Raw genomic sequence first — 18259 nt, 5'->3', positions numbered from 1 at the left:
ATTGTGTCTGTCTCTGTTCAGACATTGAGGAGAAGGGGGTGAGGATGAAACTAACTGTTATCGACACGCCCGGCTTCGGGGATCAGATCAACAACGAGAACTGGTACAGTAACACTACAATCCATAGCTGAAATGTTATATTTATAATGTGCTTATATTGGTATGTGCATAGGTATATCCTATCTATGTGTATATACAGTTGAAGTCGGAAGTTTACATAAACTGAGTTTAAATGTATTTGACTAAGGTGTTTCACAATTCCTGACATTTAATCCAAGTAAAAATTCCCTGTCTTAGGTCAGTTAGGATCACCACTTTATTTAAAGAATGTGAAATGTCAGAATAATAGTAGAGGGAAGGATTTATTTCAGCTTTTATGTCTTTCATCACATTCGCAGTGGGTCAGAAGTTTACATACACTCAATTAGTATTTGGTAGCATTTCCTTTCAATTGTTTAACTTGGGTCAAATGTTTTGGCCCATTCCTCCTGACAGAGCTGGTATAACTCAGTCAGGTGTGTAGGCCTCCTTGCTCGCACACGCTTTTTCAGTTCTGCCCACAAATTTGCTATAGGATTGAGGTCAGGGCTTTGTGATGGCCACTCACATATCTTGATATTGTTGTCCTTAAGCCATTTTGCCATAACTTTGGAAGTATGCTTGGGGTCATTGTCCATTTGGAAGACCCATTTGCGACCAAGCTTTAACTTCCTGACTGATGTCTTGAGATGTTCCTTCAATATATCCACATAATTTTCCTCCCTCATTATGCCATCTATTTTGTGAAGTGCACCAGTCCCTTCTGCAGCAAAGCACCCCCACAACATGATGCTGCCACACCCGTGCTTCACGATTGGAATGGTGTTCTTCGGCTTGCAAGCCTCCCCCTTTTTCCTCCAAACACAACGATGGTCATTATGGCAAAACAGTTCTATTTTTGTTTCATCAGACCAGAGGACATTTCTCCAAAAAGTACGATCTTTGTTCCCATGTGCAGTTCCAAACCGTAGTCTGTCTTTTTATGGCGGTTTTAGAGAAGTGGTTTCTTCCTTGCTGAGCGGACTTTCAGGTTATGTCGATATAGGACTCGCTTTACTGTGGATATAGATACTTTTGTACCTGTTTCCTCCAGCATCTTCACAAGGTCCTTTGCTGTTGTTCTTGGATTGATTTGCACTTTTCGCACCAAAGTACATTAATCTCTAGGAGACAGAACGCGTCTCCTTCCTGAGCGGTATGACGGGTACGTGGTCCCATGGTGTTTATACTTGCTTACTATTGTTTGTACAGATGAACGCGGTACCTTCAGGCTTTTGGAAATTGCTCCCAAGGATGAACCAGGCTTGTGGAGGTCTACAAATTTTTTGGGAGGTCTTGGCTGATTTCTTTTGATTTTCCCATGATGTCAAGCAAAGAGGCACTGAGTTTGAAGGTAGGCCTTGAAATGCATCCACAGGTACACCTCCAATTGACTCAAATGATGTCAATTAGCCTATCAGAAGCTTCTAAATGACATCATTTTCTGGCGTTTTCCAAGCTGTTTAAAGGCACAGTCAACTTAGTGTATGTAAACTTATGATCCACTGGAATTGTGATACAGTGAATTATAAGTGAAATAATCTGTCAGTAAACAATTATTGGAAAAATGACTTGTGTCATGCACAAAGTAGATGTCCTAACTGACTTGCCAAAACTATAGTTTGTTAACAAGAAATTTGTGGAGTGGTTGAAAAACTAGTTTTAATGACTCCAACCTAAGTGTATGTAATCTTCCAACTTCAATTGTATATATCTATCCTATCTCTGTGTGTGTGTGTGTGTGTGTGTGTGTGTGTGTGTGTGTGTGTGTGTGTGTGTGTGTGTGTGTGTGTGTGTGTGTGTGTGTGTGTGTGTGTGTGTGTGTGTGTGTGTGTGTGTACACACACACACATAGATAGATATATACAGTTGAAGTCGGAACTTTACATACACAAGGTTGCACTCATTAAAACTAGTTTTTTTCACATTCTTAAAATAAAGTGGTGATCCTAACTGACCTAAGAGAGAGAATTTTTACTAGGATTAAATGTCAGGAATTGTGAAAAACTGAGGTTAAATGTATTTGGCTAAGGTGTATGTAAGTAATAATAGTGTATAATAATAGTGAAGACATTAAAACTATGTAGTAACACACATGTAGTAACCAAAAAAAATCTAAAAATGCAAAGCTGTCATCAAGGTTAAAGGTGGCTACTTTGAAGAATCTCAAATATAAAATATATTTTGATTTGTTTAAAACGTTTTTGTTTAAGACATGATCCCATATGTGTTATTTCATAGTTTTGATATCTTTACCATTATTCTACAATGTAGAAAATAGTAAATAAAGAAAAACCCTTGAATTAATAAGTGTGTCCAAACTTTTGAGTGGTACTGTCTCTCTCTCTCGTTAATATAAATGCTTACCCCATACTTCTCATCTAGATGACTAGTGTACACAGTACTGTGTATGACCTCATCTATCCTCTTTCTCTCCCCCTGCTAACTCCCTCTTCCTGTCTTTCTCCCTTGTCTCCCCCTATCCATCCCCCAAAACTCCCCCTTTCTCTTTTAATCTGCCTCTCCCCTTCCTTCCACTTCCTGTCTTCTTCCCCTCCCTCCCTCCACAGTTGGCAGCCCATCATGAAGTTCATTAATGCCCAGTATGAGCAGTACCTTCAGGAGGAGATCAACATCAACAGGAAGAAGAGGATTCCAGACTCACGGGTTCACTGCTGTATTTACTTCATACCCCCTACTGGACACTGGTGAGGCAGGCATGCGTACACACACACACACACACACACACACACACACACACACACACACACACACACACTCACACTTTCCTTGTGAAGGGTATGAATGTGTGGAATGTTTCAGGTGAATGTTTAGATATGGCTGGGAGATAGTCAAGCTGATTATTAGCTAAACTTAATTCTTTGGAATTTCCACTTTTTACCATCCTATACAGTTGACATGCCTTTTGAGTGATCAAAAATGGCATGTAATCAATCACAATAACTGTCATACACACACATGCACAGTGTCAATGCAACAGTGCTGCTGCCCCCTGCTGTCCCTGAACAGTAGAGAATATGCAACTGGGAGATTTAAAAAGGAGAGAGAGAGAAATCGAGTGAGAGAGGGAGTGAAGTGATTTATGTTAGATAAACAGTGAGTCATAGGGAGAGTCCTACTCAAATAGCCCTGAATCATCAGAACAGAAAACAGAGAAGGACACAGTCAGTTTGGCATGACTTTCTGATACACATTAGTTATAACAACAATCTAATGCCCCGTGTTGTTCCATTCAAATATCCGCTATGATGTCCAACGTCATACTGTGCCCTTCTGTGTAACATATACAGCCTATGTATGGGCCAGATTCCCGGACAGAATGGAGATTCTCTGAGTATGTTTTTTAGTCTAGGACTGTCTGTCTGAACGTACAGCTCATGTTTTACTACCCCTCACCACCGCTCTGGATTGACCTATAGTGGATCCTCCTCTGCTCCTGCAGCTCAGAGGGACAGACAGATGTGGAAACACTTACTCTTCCAGACCCCCATCCATTTCCTGTTTCACAGGCAGCGAGTTGCAACACGTCCCATAACACCCGTTTTCCATGACTGGAAGAAATGTATTTCTCGCTCTCTTTCGCCAGGACTTGAAACAACCGCCTGTGTTTGCCTCCCTGCTCCAGTTTCTGTGTCTGGTGTTTCTGCTGCTCACACATCTGGGCCTGATTTGAGATTCATTTAGAGCTAGCCCCCCCCCAAAAAAAGTTTTGCTATGGTATACAGCTATTACCCTTTATTTGAATTTCCCTCCTGTGTTATGTCTGCTCCTCTGCATCTACCCCATGATGGTTTTACCCTTTGTTGCAATGGTCTGGGGTCCAGTGCTGTGGTGGACTGCTGGCTTTGCCCTCATTTCTGTGGTTGTGATGTACAAGAGCGAGAGCCTTAACAGCCTTCCAGCCTTAACAGCCTTCCAGCCTTAACAGCCTTCCAGCCTTAACAGCCTTCCAGCCTTAACAGCGTTCCAGCCTTAACAGCCTTCCAGCCTTAACAGCCTTCCAGCCTTAACAGCGTTCCAGCCTTAACAGCCTTCCAGCCTTAACAGCCTTCCAGCCTTAACAGCCTTCCAGCCTTAACAGCGTTACAGCCTTAACAGCCTTCCAGCCTTAACAGCCTTCCAGCCTTAACAGCCTTCCAGCCTTAACAGCCTTCCAGCCTTAACAGCCTTCCAGCCTTAACAGCGTTCCAGCCTTAACAGCCTTCCAGCCTTAACAGCCTTCCAGCCTTAACAGCCTTCCAGCCTTAACAGCCTTCCAGCCTTAACAGCCTTCCAGCCTTAACAGCCTTCCAGCCTTAACAGCCTTCCAGCCTTAACAGCCTTCCAGCCTTAACAGCCTTCCAGCCTTAACAGCCTTCCAGCCTTAACAGCCTTCCAGCCTTAACAGCCTTCCAGCCTTAACAGCCTTCCAGCCTTAACAGCCTTCCAGCCTTAACAGCGTTCCAGCCTTAACAGCGTTCCAGCCTTAACAGCGTTCCAGCCTTAACAGCCTTCCAGCCTTAACAGCCTTCCAGCCTTAACAGCCTTCCAGCCTTAACAGCCTTCCAGCCTTAACAGCCTTCCAGCCTTAACAGCCTTCCAGCCTTAACAGCCTTCCAGCCTTAACAGCCTTCCAGCGTTGCGGATGTCTGTCACATGTCCTGCCCAACAACTGTTCTGGTCTAATGTTTAATACTCTAATGGGAGCGATATGAGAACAGAGGTCGTGTGTTGTGTGTGTGTGTGTGTGTGTGTGTGCTCATCTGTCTGACCCAAACGTCTTTATCAACAATGGGCAGTTGTTTTTAGTGCAGTGATCTGAGCCAGCGTCAGCTGCACAAACCACAGACGGATGAGGTTCACACTTATGGAAGACTGGGTTTCTCCAACCAACTGCTCTATGGCGGATAAGGCTCAGCTCAGTTCAAGGCTCGGTGTGGTTTAATTGACAGTGACAGACACGCACTGACTGATGTGGGTCTCAGATATACAGTAGGTTTAGCTTGTACATAGAGTATGTGAATCTACAGTACTGTATGTCTGCTTGTGTCGCCCTCAGACAGCTGCGCTAAGGGTATTTTTCTTGGAGGATACCGCCCTCTGGTGGTTCTAGGATGTATCACACTGTTGACCCAAATAAAGACTGTAAAATGTTGAACAAGAACTATAAAACAGACCTGGGTTCTAATACTATTTGAAATAATTTATAGTGCATTTGCCAGGCTTGATTGAGCTTGCCTGTTGAAATGGAACCAATAAAAAAAGTCCCAAAAGTGAAAACCCTGGCGCTTCAGGCAGGCTAAAAGTATTTGAGACATTTCGAATAGTGTTTGAACCCAGGTCTGCTATAGCTACAGGTGAAATGAAGCCCCTCTCTCAATCCCCCCCCTTCTCTCTCGCACCAGTCTGCGACCTCTGGATGTGGAGTTTATGAGGCGTCTCAGTAAGGTGGTCAATATTGTTCCTGTCATCGCCAAGGCAGACACACTCACCCTGGAGGAGAGGGACTTCTTTAAACAGAAGGTGAGCTCTCTCTCTCTCTTCTTCCATCTTTATCTGTCTCCAATTCCTCTTTTCTGATGCTGTCTCTCTCTCTCTCGCATATTTTGTGTTCTCCGCAGCAACAGGACATGTTTCTTAAGTTGTTTGGCCACTGCCGCCCGTTCGGTCACTGTCCAATGAGAGAACACTGAGGATGTTTTGTGTGTATAGAGTACTTGTGAGGTCAGGACCTATAAAGCCAGGCTCTGGATTGGAGAGGAGTTCTGTGGGAGTCCGTCCTCTCTCTCTCTTTGTCTGTCTCTCTCTCCTTTTCTGTCTCTCTCTCCATTTCTGTCTCTCTCTCTCCTTTTCTGTTTCTTTCTCCTTTTCTGTCTCTCTCCTTTTCTCTCTCTCCCTTTCTCTCTCTCTCCCTCTCCCCCAATTTTGAATTGGCTAGAGGTAAGTTCTGTCCAACTTCTCCCGTCTCCTTCCCCCTCTCCCCTGACTGCTGATGTGGTCACAGTGGACTCCATTACATCACTTCCTCCTATGTGGTGGGGATCTGAAACATAAAAACAATATTTGATCACAGACCCCAAGAGGGAAAGTAGTAGTAGTAGTAGTAGATGCAGCAGTAGTAGTAGTAGTAGTAGTAGTAGTAGATGCAGTAGTAGTAGTAGATGCAGTAGTAGTAGTAGTAGTAGTAGTAGATGCAGTAGTAGTAGTAGATGCAGTAGTAGTAGTAGTAGTAGATGTAGATGCAGTAGTAGATGTAGATGTAGTAGTAGTAGTAGTAGTAGATGCAGTAGTAGTAGTAGTAGATGCAACAGCAGTAGTAGTAGTAGATGCAGCAGCAGAAATAGTAGTAGTAGTAGTAGTAGTAGATGTAGATGTAGTAGTAGTAGATGTAGTAGTAGTAGATGCAGTAGTAGTAGTAGTAGATGCAGCAGCAGTAGTAGTAGTAGATGCAGCAGCAGTAATAGTAGTAGTAGTAGTAGTAGATGTAGATGTAGTAGTAGTAGATGTAGATGTAGTAGTAGTAGTAGATGCAGTAGTAGTAGTAGTAGATGCAGCAGCAGTAATAGTAGCAGTAGTAGTAGTAGTAGATGCAGCAGTATTAGTAGTAGTAGTAGATGTAGTAGATGCAACAGTAGTAGTAGTAGATGTAGTAGTAGTAGATGCAGTAGTAGTAGTAGTAGATGCAGTAGTAGTAGTAGTAGATGCAGTAGTAGTAGTAGTAGATGCAGTAATAGTAGCAGTAGTAGTAGTAGTAGTAGATGCAACAGTAGTAGTAGTAGTAGATGCAGCAGCAGTAGTAGTAGTAGATGCAACAGTAGTAGTAGTAGTAGTCGCAGTAGTAGTAGTAGTAGTAGATGTAGTAGTAGATGCAGTAGTAGTAGTAGATGCAGTAGTAGTAGTCGATGCAGTAGTAGTAGTAGTAGTAGATGCAACAGTAGTAGTAGTAGATGCAGCAGCAGTAGTAGATGTAGTAGTAGATGCAACAGTAGTAGTAGTAGATGCAGCAGTAGTAGTAGTAGATGCAGCAGTAGTAGTAGTAGATGCAGCAGTAGTAGTAGTAGATGCAGCAGTATTAGTAGTAGATGCAACAGTAGTAGTAGTAGATGCAGCAGTAGTAGTAGTAGATGCAGCAGTAGTAGTAGTAGATGCAGCAGTATTAGTAGTAGATGCAGCAGTAGTAGTAGTAGATGCAGCAGTAGTAGTAGTAGATGCAGTAGTAGTAGTAGATGCAGCAGTAGTAGTAGTAGATGCAGCAGTAGTAGTAGTAGATGCAGCAGTAGTAGTAGTAGATGCAGTAGTAGTAGTAGTAGATGCAGTAGTAGTAGTAGTAGATGTAACAGTAGTAGTAGTAGTAGATGCAACAGTAGTAGTAGTAGATGCAGTAGTAGTAGTAGTAGATGCAGTAGTATTAGTAGATGCAGTAGTAGTAGTAGATGCAGTAGTAGTAGTAGATGCAGTAGTAGTAGTAGTAGATGCAGTAGTAGTAGTAGATGCAGTAGTAGTAGTAGTAGATGCAGTAGTAGTAGTAGATGCAGCAGCAGTAGTAGTAGTAGTAGATGCAACAGCAGTAGTAGTAGTAGATGTAGTAGTAGTAGATGCAGTAGTAGTAGTACATGTAGTAGTAGATGCAGCAGTAGTAGTAGATGCAGTAGTAGTAGTAGATGTAGTAGTAGTAGTAGATGCAACAGTAGTAGTAGTAGTAGTAGATGCAGTAGTAGTAGTAGTAGTAGATGCAGCAGTAGTAGTAGATGTAGTAGTAGATGCAGTAGCAGCAGTAGTAGTATATGTAGTAGCAGCAGTAGTAGTATATGTAGTAGTAGTAGATGCAGTAGTAGTAGATGCAACAGTAGTAGTAGTAGATGCAACAGTATTAGTAGTAGATGCAGCAGTAGTAGTAGATGTAGGGGAATGGGAGGTTGTTGTAGTAGTAGTAGATGCAGCAGTAGTAGTAGATGTAGGGGAATGGGAGATTGTTGTAGTAGTAGTAGATGCAGTAGTAGATGTATGGGAATGGGAGGTTGTTGTATTAGTAGTAGATGTAGGGGAATGGGAGGTTGTTGTATTAGTAGTAGATGCAGCAGTAGTAGTAGATGTAGGGGAATGGGAGGTTGTTGTATTAGTAGTAGATGCAGCAGTATTAGTAGATGTAGGGGAATGGGAGGTTGTTGTAGATGTAGGGGAATGGGAGGTTGTTGTAGTAGTAGTAGTAGTAGTAGATGCAGTAGTAGATGTAGGGGAATGGGAGGTTGTTGTATTAGTAGTAGATGTAGATGTAGGGGAATGGGAGGTTGTTGTAGTAGATGTAGTAGTAGTAGATGCAGTAGTAGATGTAGGGGAATGGGAGGTTGTTGTATTAGTAGTAGATGTAGTAGTAGATGTAGCGGAATGGGAGGTTGTTGTATTAGTAGTAGATGTAGATGTAGCGGAATGGGAGGTTGTTGTATTAGTAGTAGATGCAGTAGTAGATGTAGCGGAATGGGAGGTTGTTGTAGTAGTAGATGTAGCGGAATGGGAGGTTGTTGTATTAGTAGTAGATGTAGCGGAATGGGAGGTTGTTGTTGTAGTAGTAGATGCAGTAGTAGATGTAGCGGAATGGGAGGTTGTTGTAGTAGTAGTAGATGCAGTAGTAGATGTAGCGGAATGGGAGGTTGTTGTAGTAGTAGTAGATGTAGTAGTAGATGTAGGGGAATGGGAGGTTGTTGTTGTAGTAGTAGATGCAGTAGTAGATGTAGCGGAATGGGAGGTTGTTGTAGTAGATGCAGTAGTAGATGTAGGGGAATGGGAGGTTGTTGTAGTAGTAGATGTATGGGAATGGGAGGTTGTTGTAGTTGTAGTAGTAGATGTAGTAGTAGATGTAGGGGAATGGGAGGTTGTTGTAGTAGTAGATGTAGGGGAATGGGAGGTTGTTGTTGCAGTAGTAGATGTAGCGGAATGGGAGGTTGTTGTAGTAGTAGTAGATGCAGTAGTAGATGTAGGGGAATGGGAGGTTGTTGTAGTAGTAGATGTATGGGAATGGGAGGTTGTTGTAGTAGTAGTAGATGTAGCGGAATGGGAGGTTGTTGTTGTAGTAGTAGATGCAGTAGTAGATGTAGCGGAATGGGAGGTTGTTGTAGTAGTAGTAGATGCAGTAGTAGATGTAGCGGAATGGGAGGTTGTTGTAGTAGTAGTAGATGTAGTAGTAGATGTAGGGGAATGGGAGGTTGTTGTTGTAGTAGTAGATGCAGTAGTAGATGTAGCGGAATGGGAGGTTGTTGTAGTAGTAGTAGATGCAGTAGTAGATGTAGGGGAATGGGAGGTTGTTGTAGTAGTAGATGTATGGGAATGGGAGGTTGTTGTAGTTGTAGTAGTAGATGTAGTAGTAGATGTAGGGGAATGGGAGGTTGTTGTAGTAGTAGATGTAGGGGAATGGGAGGTTGTTGTTGCAGTAGTAGATGTAGCGGAATGGGAGGTTGTTGTAGTAGTAGTAGATGCAGTAGTAGATGTAGGGGAATGGGAGGTTGTTGTAGTAGTAGATGTATGGGAATGGGAGGTTGTTGTAGATGTAATAGTAGATGTAGGGGAATGGGAGGTTGTTGTAGTAGTAGTAGTAGTAGTAGATGTAGGGGAATGGGAGGTTGTTGTAGTAGTAGTAGATGCAGTAGTAGATGTAGGGGAATGGGAGGTTGTTGTAGTAGATGTTGTAGTAGTAGATGTAGGGGAATGGGAGGTTGTTGTAGTAGTAGATGTATGGGAATGGGAGGTTGTTGTAGTAGTAGATGTAGTAGTAGATGTAGGGGAATGGGAGGTTGTTGTAGTAGTAGATGTAGGGGAATGGGAGGTTGTTGTAGTAGTAGATGTAGGGGAATGGGAGGTTGTTGTTGTAGTAGTAGATGCAGTAGTAGATGTAGCGGAATGGGAGGTTGTTGTAGTAGTAGTAGATGCAGTAGTAGATGTAGGGGAATGGGAGGTTGTTGTAGTAGTAGATGTATGGGAATGGGAGGTTGTTGTAGTAGTAGATGTATGGGAATGGGAGGTTGTTGTAGTTGTAGTAGTAGATATAGTAGTAGATGTAGGGGAATGGGAGGTTGTTGTAGTAGTAGTAGTAGTAGATGTAGGGGAATGGGAGGTTGTTGTAGTAGTAGTAGATGTAGGGGAATGGGAGGTTGTTGTATTAGTAGTAGATGTAGGGGAATGGGAGGTTGTTGTATTAGATGCAGCAGTAGTAGTAGATGTAGGGGAATGGGAGGTTGTTGTATTAGATGCAGCAGTAGTAGTAGATGTAGGGGAATGGGAGGTTGTTGTATTAGATGCAGCAGTAGATGTAGGGGAATGGGAGGTTGTTGTAGTAGAAAAAGTAGTAAAGGCAGGCATTCATTTCAAGGCAATTATAGCAGCCATGCTCACAGATCCCCACCAGTGTCCCTCTCATTAGGGAAGCTCTGTACGACCGGATAGAAAACGTTTAACCTGTGTGTGTGTGTGCGTGTGCGTGTCTGTTTGTGAACGTGTACACTGACAGTGATGGGCCGTTGGTTTCAACAGAACATTTTGGAGGAGATTAGTGAAGGGATTTACGTTAACACCACCTAAATCTGTGGGTAACGCAGTGTGCAGATGGTCTTGATTTCTCACAAAATACTGTTATGTATCCAAAGGATTTGTCAGACATGTCTGGCTAATTGCGGTTGTTAGGCTTTTGCTTGTGTGTTCCCATAACCTTTTTAATTCATGTATTCAAGTCTCTGCAAGGGTGTGAAATGCATTTGTCGTGTTTCTCAACCTTTTTTATAGGGACCAGCAGGCTAGGTGTTTTATTGTAAGGCCGCTTACAATAAAACTATCACTGTAGAACTGACTAAATGAGAGTCAGTTAACCATCTCAGGGACAAGCAAGCAACATCCCATGGACTGGGGCTTTTCCACGGTAGAGGATGAGAAACACACTTCAATACATTTTTCAGTCTCCACCCAAGTCACAGAGCTACCCTAACCTCTCCCCTCTTCATGGAGGTCACTCCCCCTAACCCTGCTCCTTCAGCTCCAGAAGGAAGCTCTCTGTGTGGGGAGGCTGTGTTAGCATTACCGGGCCAGTCTCACACTCACCTCTCACCCAGAACTGTTTTTGTGTCCCCAGATCAGGGAAGAGCTACGGGCCAATGGGATCGACGTGTACCCCCAGAAGGAGTTTGACGAGGACGCAGAGGACCGGATGATTAATGACAAGATCAGGGTGATTTGAGTTGACACATCTGTCCACAGCTTTACCCACTTGTCCCTAGCCATAAGCCCTCACATTACCGCTTATAGCTCCACTCACCTGTGCTACGTCCCTGTTACAGTAGGTCCCTGTTGATCCATGTTGATAACCTGGTTAAATTACAGTTGGGTCCATGTTAATTCATGTTGATAACCTGGTTAAATTACAGTAGGGTCCATGTTGATCCATGTTGATAACCTGGTTTAATTACACTTAGGTCCCTCTTGATCCATGTTGATAACCTGGTTAAATTACAGTAGGGTCCATGTTGATAACCTGGTTAAATTACAGTTGGGTCCATGTTGATTCATGTTGATAACCTGGTTTAATTACAGTCGGGTCCCTGTTGATCCTTGTTGATAACCTGGTTTAATTACAGTAGGGTCCCTGTTGATCCTTGTTGATAACCTGGTTAAATTACAGTTGGGTCCCTCTTGATCCATTTTGATAACCTGGTTAAATTACACTTAGGTCCCTCTTGATCCATGTTGATAACCTGGTTAAATTACAGTAGGGTCCATGTTGATAACCTGGTTAAATTACAGTTGTGTCCATGTTGATCCATGTTGATAACCTGGTTTAATTACAGTAGGGTCCATGTTGATCCATGTTGATAACCTGGTTTAATTACAGTAGGTTCCCTGTTGATCCTTGTTGATAACCTGGTTTAATTACAGTAGGGTCCATGTTGATAACCTGTTTAAATTACAGTAGGGTCCCTGTTGATCCATGTTGATAACCTGGTTAAATTACAGTTGGGTCCATGTTGATCCATGTTGATAACCTGGTTTAATTACAGTTGGGTCCCTCTTGATCCATGTTGATAACCTGGTTAAATTACAGTAGGGTCCATGTTGATAACCTGGTTTAATTACAGTAGGGTCTATGTTGATCCATGTTGATAACCTGGTTTAATTACAGTAGGGTCCATGTTGATCCATGTTGATAACCTGGTTTAATTACAGTAGGGTCCCTGTTGATCCATGTTGATAACCTGGTTTAATTACAGTAGGGTCCATGTTGATCCATGTTGATAACTTGGTTAAATTACACATAGGTCCCTCTTGATCCATGTTGATAACCTGGTTAAATTACAGTAGGGTCCATGTTGATCCATGTTGATAACCTGGTTTAATTACAGTAGGGTCCATGTTGATCCATGTTGATAACCTGGTTTAATTACAGTAGGGTCCATGTTGATCCATGTTGATAACCTGGTTTAATTACAGTAGGGTCCCTGTTGATCCATGTTGATAACCTGGTTTAATTACAGTTGGATCCATGGTGATCCATGTTGATAACCTGGTTTAATTACAGTTGGGTCCATGTTGATCCATGTTGATAACCTGGTTTAATTACAGTTGGATCCATGTTGATAACCTGGTTTAATTACAGTTGGATCCATGGTGATCCATGTTGATAACCTGGTTTAATTACAGTTGGGTCCATGTTGATCCATGTTGATAACCTGGTCTAATTACAGTTGGATCCATGGTGATCCATGTTGATAACCTGGTTTAATTACAGTTGGATCCATGCTGATCCATGTTGATAACCTGGTTTAATTACAGTTAGGTCCCTTTGCTGCAATATATATCAAATGTCAGTTTATTTGACTCTTCATGGTATGTCTCTTTGTTCCTCCTGTCTGTCTCTGTTCTTTCTGTCCTGTAGGAGATGATCCCGTTTGCTGTGGTGGGCAGCGACCAGGAGTACCAGGTCAACGGCAGGAGGCTTCTGGGAAGAAAGACAAAGTGGGGAACCATAGAAGGTAATGGCCTCTTCTCTCCTCTTTCTCCATCTTCTCATTTTTGCTTTAGCACTTTTTGTCTTTTTATCTTTGAGCAGTCGTCTCTCTCCTTAGCAGTATGAAGGCTAACGTTATGAAGAGGTCTTTTAGTTTTCCTTTCTTGATTAATGTACACCGGCCAGTTAAGACTAAACAAGACAGAGGAGATGAGTGGAAGGAGTAGAGGGGGGAGGAGCAGTGTGGCACCTCTCCGTTTTGGACTGTACTTCTTGTGGCATGATAAAAAATAAAAATAAATTGCAATGTAAAAATTTGAATAAAACCGATCGAAGTTCATTTGAGTTCCCTCTTCGTTAATTCTGCTGCCTACTAAACCATTAGAAGGCCTATAATTTAGCCACAGAGGATGGAAAGTTTCTTCTTTTTTTTAATTGTCTAGCTGTGGATTGTGTGTAGCCCAATAACAAAGCATAACGTACAGTTGGGAAGACGCTGCAAATCTAAGTGAATAAACAGCATGCAGACAAAACAAGCCTTCCGCAACAACACAGGTTGGAATGCAAATGGCTCCTGCTAAAAAGAGAAGACTCTAATCTGTCCAAGTAAAACAAGAGAGAGACTTGGCTTTTTCCACCAGTGCATCGGCCATCACCAGTGAGTGATCTGCACATCATTGGGTGAGTCAGTGAAACTGTAAAGAATTTTTAGGACTATAATTTCCTCCTCATATTGGACAATATATGTGTCTCCACAGACCTGAGCTCTTGATTTGTATTGCTATCAGATTGTCAGTTAGTCAGTGTCAAAGTACAGCCTGTCATTTTGATCATTTGTGCGATATTAAAAAAGATTCTGACAGTCTCCAGTTATGTAGAATGACATAGAATTGCATGAAATATGTTTATAAAAGGCCATATTTTTCCCAGACCTGAGGCTACTCAACATTTTCCCTGTTTGAAACTTCTGTACGTGCATCTACTATACTGCTCTATGCCACGACGAAGATGCAATACCATTATATGCATTCAATGCTTTATAATAAAGGTTACAAAAATATATATTGTGTGTTCCGATACCTCAGAGCTTCCCAGGTCACCCCCCTCTCACTCTCACTTTTTGTTCCCGCACCTCCCGATTTACAAATGAAGTTTTGGGGAGGAGTAGTCCTCAGATGATTTCACTCGTCCCCAGACAGACAGAGATATAGACTGTGTCATACAGCTGGCTGAGAATACCGCTCTACAATGTGTCTGTGTGGAAAAGGGAGGCAGAGCATGTAACACCTCTCTACAGAGGCTGCAGTGTCTGGTCTCATAGTGACAGAGGGGTGAAGGGGAGGCTGCAGTGTGTACAGGCCTCTGGTCTCATAGTGACAGAGGGGTGGAGGGGAGGCTACAGTACAGATCTATCCGTCCCCACTGAAAGTGCCACTCATTGGATTGGTGGCGTGTTGTCTGAGGGGTTCCACTGTGCTCCACTCACACACCCCTGGTTACCTAGTTAGCATCGGTCTGAGCCAGGGGTCAACAACTAGATACATCCCTAATCCTAAAACTCAGTGGGAGTGTTGTCTGGGGGCTGTTATTGGCATATGTACAGATACTGCTAGAACCATAGATGTTCTCTTGTCTCTCTCAGTAGTAGGTGTGATTTCCAGCATCACGACCAGCAAACCATTTTAAAATGTCACCATCACACACTTCAGATGATCTAATTTCAACCATGCATTTAATTACATCACCATCAGACTGAGACAGGTGTCTACTTCTCTACTTCTATTAAAACCTCCCTAAAGGAACCCTTCATTTCCTGCAAAGGAAGCCTAGCGTGTCTGCAGTGGCAGGTTCTGATGTTGGTCTATAGTCCTGTGATATTATCTATCATTCAGACACGCATCATCCAGTGGCCGGCGGCGTCTGACTGTCTTGTTAGACACAGAATTTGTTCAGCCGTCAGCATTAACTCTCTCTCTCTCGCTCTCTCTCTCTCTCTCTCTCTCTCTCTCTCTCTCTCTCTCTCTCTCTCTCTCTCTCTCTCTCTCTCTCTCTCTCTCTCTCTCTCTCTCTCTCTCTCTCTCTCTCTCTCTCTCTCTCTCTCTCTCTCTCTCTCTCTCTCTCTCTCTCTCTCTCTCTCTCTCTCTCTCTCCACTGTTTTCACTAGTTCTCTCTCTCTCTCCACTGTTTTCACTAGTTCTCTCTCTCTCTCCACTGTTTTCACTAGTTCTATGTAGTGGAGAACTGCATCAGTGTGTGTTGGTGTCTGATTTGACCTTGTGAGGCGCTTACCATGTGTCTTCTCTCTCCTCTCTGCAGTTGAGAACATTGCTCATTGTGAGTTTGCCTATTTGCGGGATCTACTGATTAGGTAAATATCTACGTGTGTGTGTGTTGTATGTGAATGTGTGTGTTGTATGATAATGTGTTTCTGAACAATGTGTCTTTGTCAGTCTGTGTGTGTATGTTTATGTCTGTAAATCAGTCTGTGTGTCATTTATCATTACATCCCCTTATATTGACCTCAGCTGATGTCTAACTCGCCCCATCTCTCCCCTGTCAGGACCCACATGGAGAACATCAAGGACATCACCAGCAGCATCCACTATGAGGTGTACCGCGTCCGCCGCCTCAACGAAAACAACACTGCCGTCGCCCATGCCAACGGCCTCCCCCAACACCACATGACCTCCCATGAGATGTAGAGCCCTGCCCACCGTGTCCCATGAGCCCTCACTTCCATCCCGTTATCCTTCCATCCCTCTCTCCCCTCCACTCACTCTCAATGCCAAACCCTTCTACAGAAGGGAGTAAACACACACTGGGGGGACTGAGGAGCGTAGTCTTAGCGCCCCCAAGTGGCCAAATACAGACATATAGAATGGACTGTTGATGCCAATGCATTGCCCCTCTGATAACCTGGTCTCTCTGACTAACGTCTACATGAAGGGGGGGGGGGGTAAATGCTAGCTATCACTTGCATTCATTCAGGTTTAACCAGGCTAAGTAAACACTATTAATGTACTGCAACCTTAATCTGTGTGTTTTCAGTTATTCTGTCGTTCTTTAGGTCCCTCGTCTGTCAGGTTGGTTAACAAAATAGCACTGTGATATCAGGCCCATTACATACAAGCAGTGACAGAAGTGCCCTCAAACTTTTGTTCGGGTAAAATATTGATTTCTCATCCATTTTTATATAGCCCCTGTAATACATCCTTCGTTCATTGTTAATTTGACCTGCTATCTGAAGGTTCTACAACGTTTATTTCTGTTCCCTTTGAGAGGGAGTAGTTTAGCCTTGAGGGACTGGATTCTGAGTAGGAGTGCTGATTTGGGATCAGTTTTGCCTTTTAGATAAAAGATGACATGGACAGAGAGACCTGAGCCTAGATCAGCACTCCTACTCTGAGACGCTTTCTACACTCGGCCCCAGAACTGTGGTACAGGATCCATCGCGACAGCAGCAGAGGCACAGGACAGATACTCAGCTAAGTATTTAGAAGTATGACACATATAAATAAAATCTATTCATTCTATGGCAGTTGATTAATTTGTCAGAGTTCTGTTTGATGATGTCCGAGAGGGGTCAGTTGAAGATGGTGAATGGGGAGTGTTTAATTGTGATGGAAGTTGATAATGCTGTTGGAATGGTCAGGGTTACATAATGTCGGGGGTGGACTGGAGGTTTTGAGTCTAGTGGACATCGTCGACACGTCTGTAGGGCCAGAAGTTTTTCCCCATAACTTGAACTGACCAGAAAAAACCTTGATCCCTTGTAAAAGCCTGTAACTAGGACGTTCTCAGAGTCGTAGTTATAGACTGTAACTAGGGTCTTCTCTGAATCGTCGTTATAGGCTGTAACTAGGGTCTTCTCTGAGTCGTATTTATAGGCTGTAACTAGGGTCTTCTCTGAGTCGTAGTTATAAACTAACTAGGGTCTTCTCTGAATCGTCGTTATAGGCTGTAACTAGGGTCTTCTCTGAGTCGTAGTTATAAACTAACTAGGGTCTTCTCTGAATCGTCGTTATAGGCTGTAACTAGGGTCTTCTTTGAGTCGTATTTATAGGCTGTAACTAGGGTCTTCTCTGATTCGTATTTCTAGGCTGTAACTAGGACCATGAGTTTTTCCTGGTAAAGTCACATGGTCAGGAAACTCCTGGTCCTACACGTGTATGATGCAGAGTGAGGGGAACACTCTCCTGTTGTTTCTGTTATCATTGAGGAGCCAGTGCTTTAAGCCTTGGGCTGATGACATTACAGCGATACATATCCGTCATCCTTTTGTGGTAATTGTTATTTTTACATGGCTGCGTCGTCGTACAGGTCGTACAGGTATTACTGTCAGAAAATAGATTTCAAAATGCCCTCAGTGCCTTTTTAATTCCAAATAAGAGATGTCATTTTGGGGTGTTTTTTTATATACAGATGTTTAAAGAGTGATTTAAAATAAATAGTATTTATGCACATTAGAATGATAAAAAGTGTACCACCCACTCACTCATCCACACATGGTAGTTGTCCTGAGCCGAGAACACTTAATCAGTGTCTACTGCCCAAGTCAAGTGTTAAGGAAAAACTCCTGGTCCTAGCTATGTGCCATGTCTCTGTGCCTTGGACAACACTATTGCCTTCTTATTTATTGGAGACTGTCCGCTAGCACATGCTTTTAAACTGGAAGGACAACAGTCACAATTAAGGCCCTGAGTTTTTCCAGACCATGTGACCTGACCAGGATCATTCTCCATAGCCTATAACCAGGGACCTGAGTTTTTCCTGGTCAGGCCAAATGCTCTGGACAACTCTTGGTCCTATTACTGATGTGCTAGCTGGTGCCAATCACCACAGCAGAAGACATTTCATTGTTATCAAGTCTCTTTATATCAGACTGTGCACCCTGAAACTAAAGTCCTCCTTATACTCTTAGTTCTCTCTCTTTCTCCCACTTTCTTTTCTCTTGTTCTCTTCTTCCGTTTCTTGGATATCAACCAGTAACAGTAATATGTGGTGTTTAAAGGTTTTATGTGTTTCAGTTTCAAACTATAATCCTCAACTTCCAAACATCATCGTCGTCATGCTCTGTCCTGTATATTCATTGTCAGATACATTTTTGTACTGGTATTAATAATAACAGAATTTACCTTTTGATATCGTGTTATTTTCAAGAAATAAAGATGAAAGTTGTATATAGTCATTTCCTTGTCA

The 18259-nt window shown here is 42.8% G+C and overlaps 1 protein-coding gene across 6 annotated transcripts in view; it reads left to right on the top strand.

Annotated features, from left to right (window-relative positions):
* The window catches only part of LOC129833820 (septin-9-like), a 147084-nt gene extending 128836 nt beyond the window's left edge, over positions 1 to 18248 (top strand). For all 6 annotated transcript variants that reach the window (XM_055898638.1, XM_055898636.1, XM_055898637.1 and 3 more), the window contains 7 exons: positions 22 to 103; positions 2649 to 2786; positions 5484 to 5601; positions 11192 to 11287; positions 12989 to 13085; positions 15377 to 15428; positions 15621 to 18248. In XM_055898638.1, the coding sequence (XP_055754613.1) occupies positions 22 to 103; positions 2649 to 2786; positions 5484 to 5601; positions 11192 to 11287; positions 12989 to 13085; positions 15377 to 15428; positions 15621 to 15762 (725 nt within the window). In that variant the 3' untranslated portion in view covers positions 15763 to 18248. The remainder of the gene's footprint in view (positions 1 to 21; positions 104 to 2648; positions 2787 to 5483; positions 5602 to 11191; positions 11288 to 12988; positions 13086 to 15376; positions 15429 to 15620) is intronic.
* Positions 18249 to 18259: the final 11 nt, after the last annotated feature.

The sequence above is a fragment of the Salvelinus fontinalis genome, chromosome 34, assembly GCF_029448725.1.
Source record: "Salvelinus fontinalis isolate EN_2023a chromosome 34, ASM2944872v1, whole genome shotgun sequence".
Taxonomy (NCBI): Eukaryota; Metazoa; Chordata; class Actinopteri; order Salmoniformes; family Salmonidae; genus Salvelinus; species Salvelinus fontinalis.
Note: the sequence above shows the minus strand (reverse complement) of the source record. Positions and strands in the feature narration are given on the sequence as shown.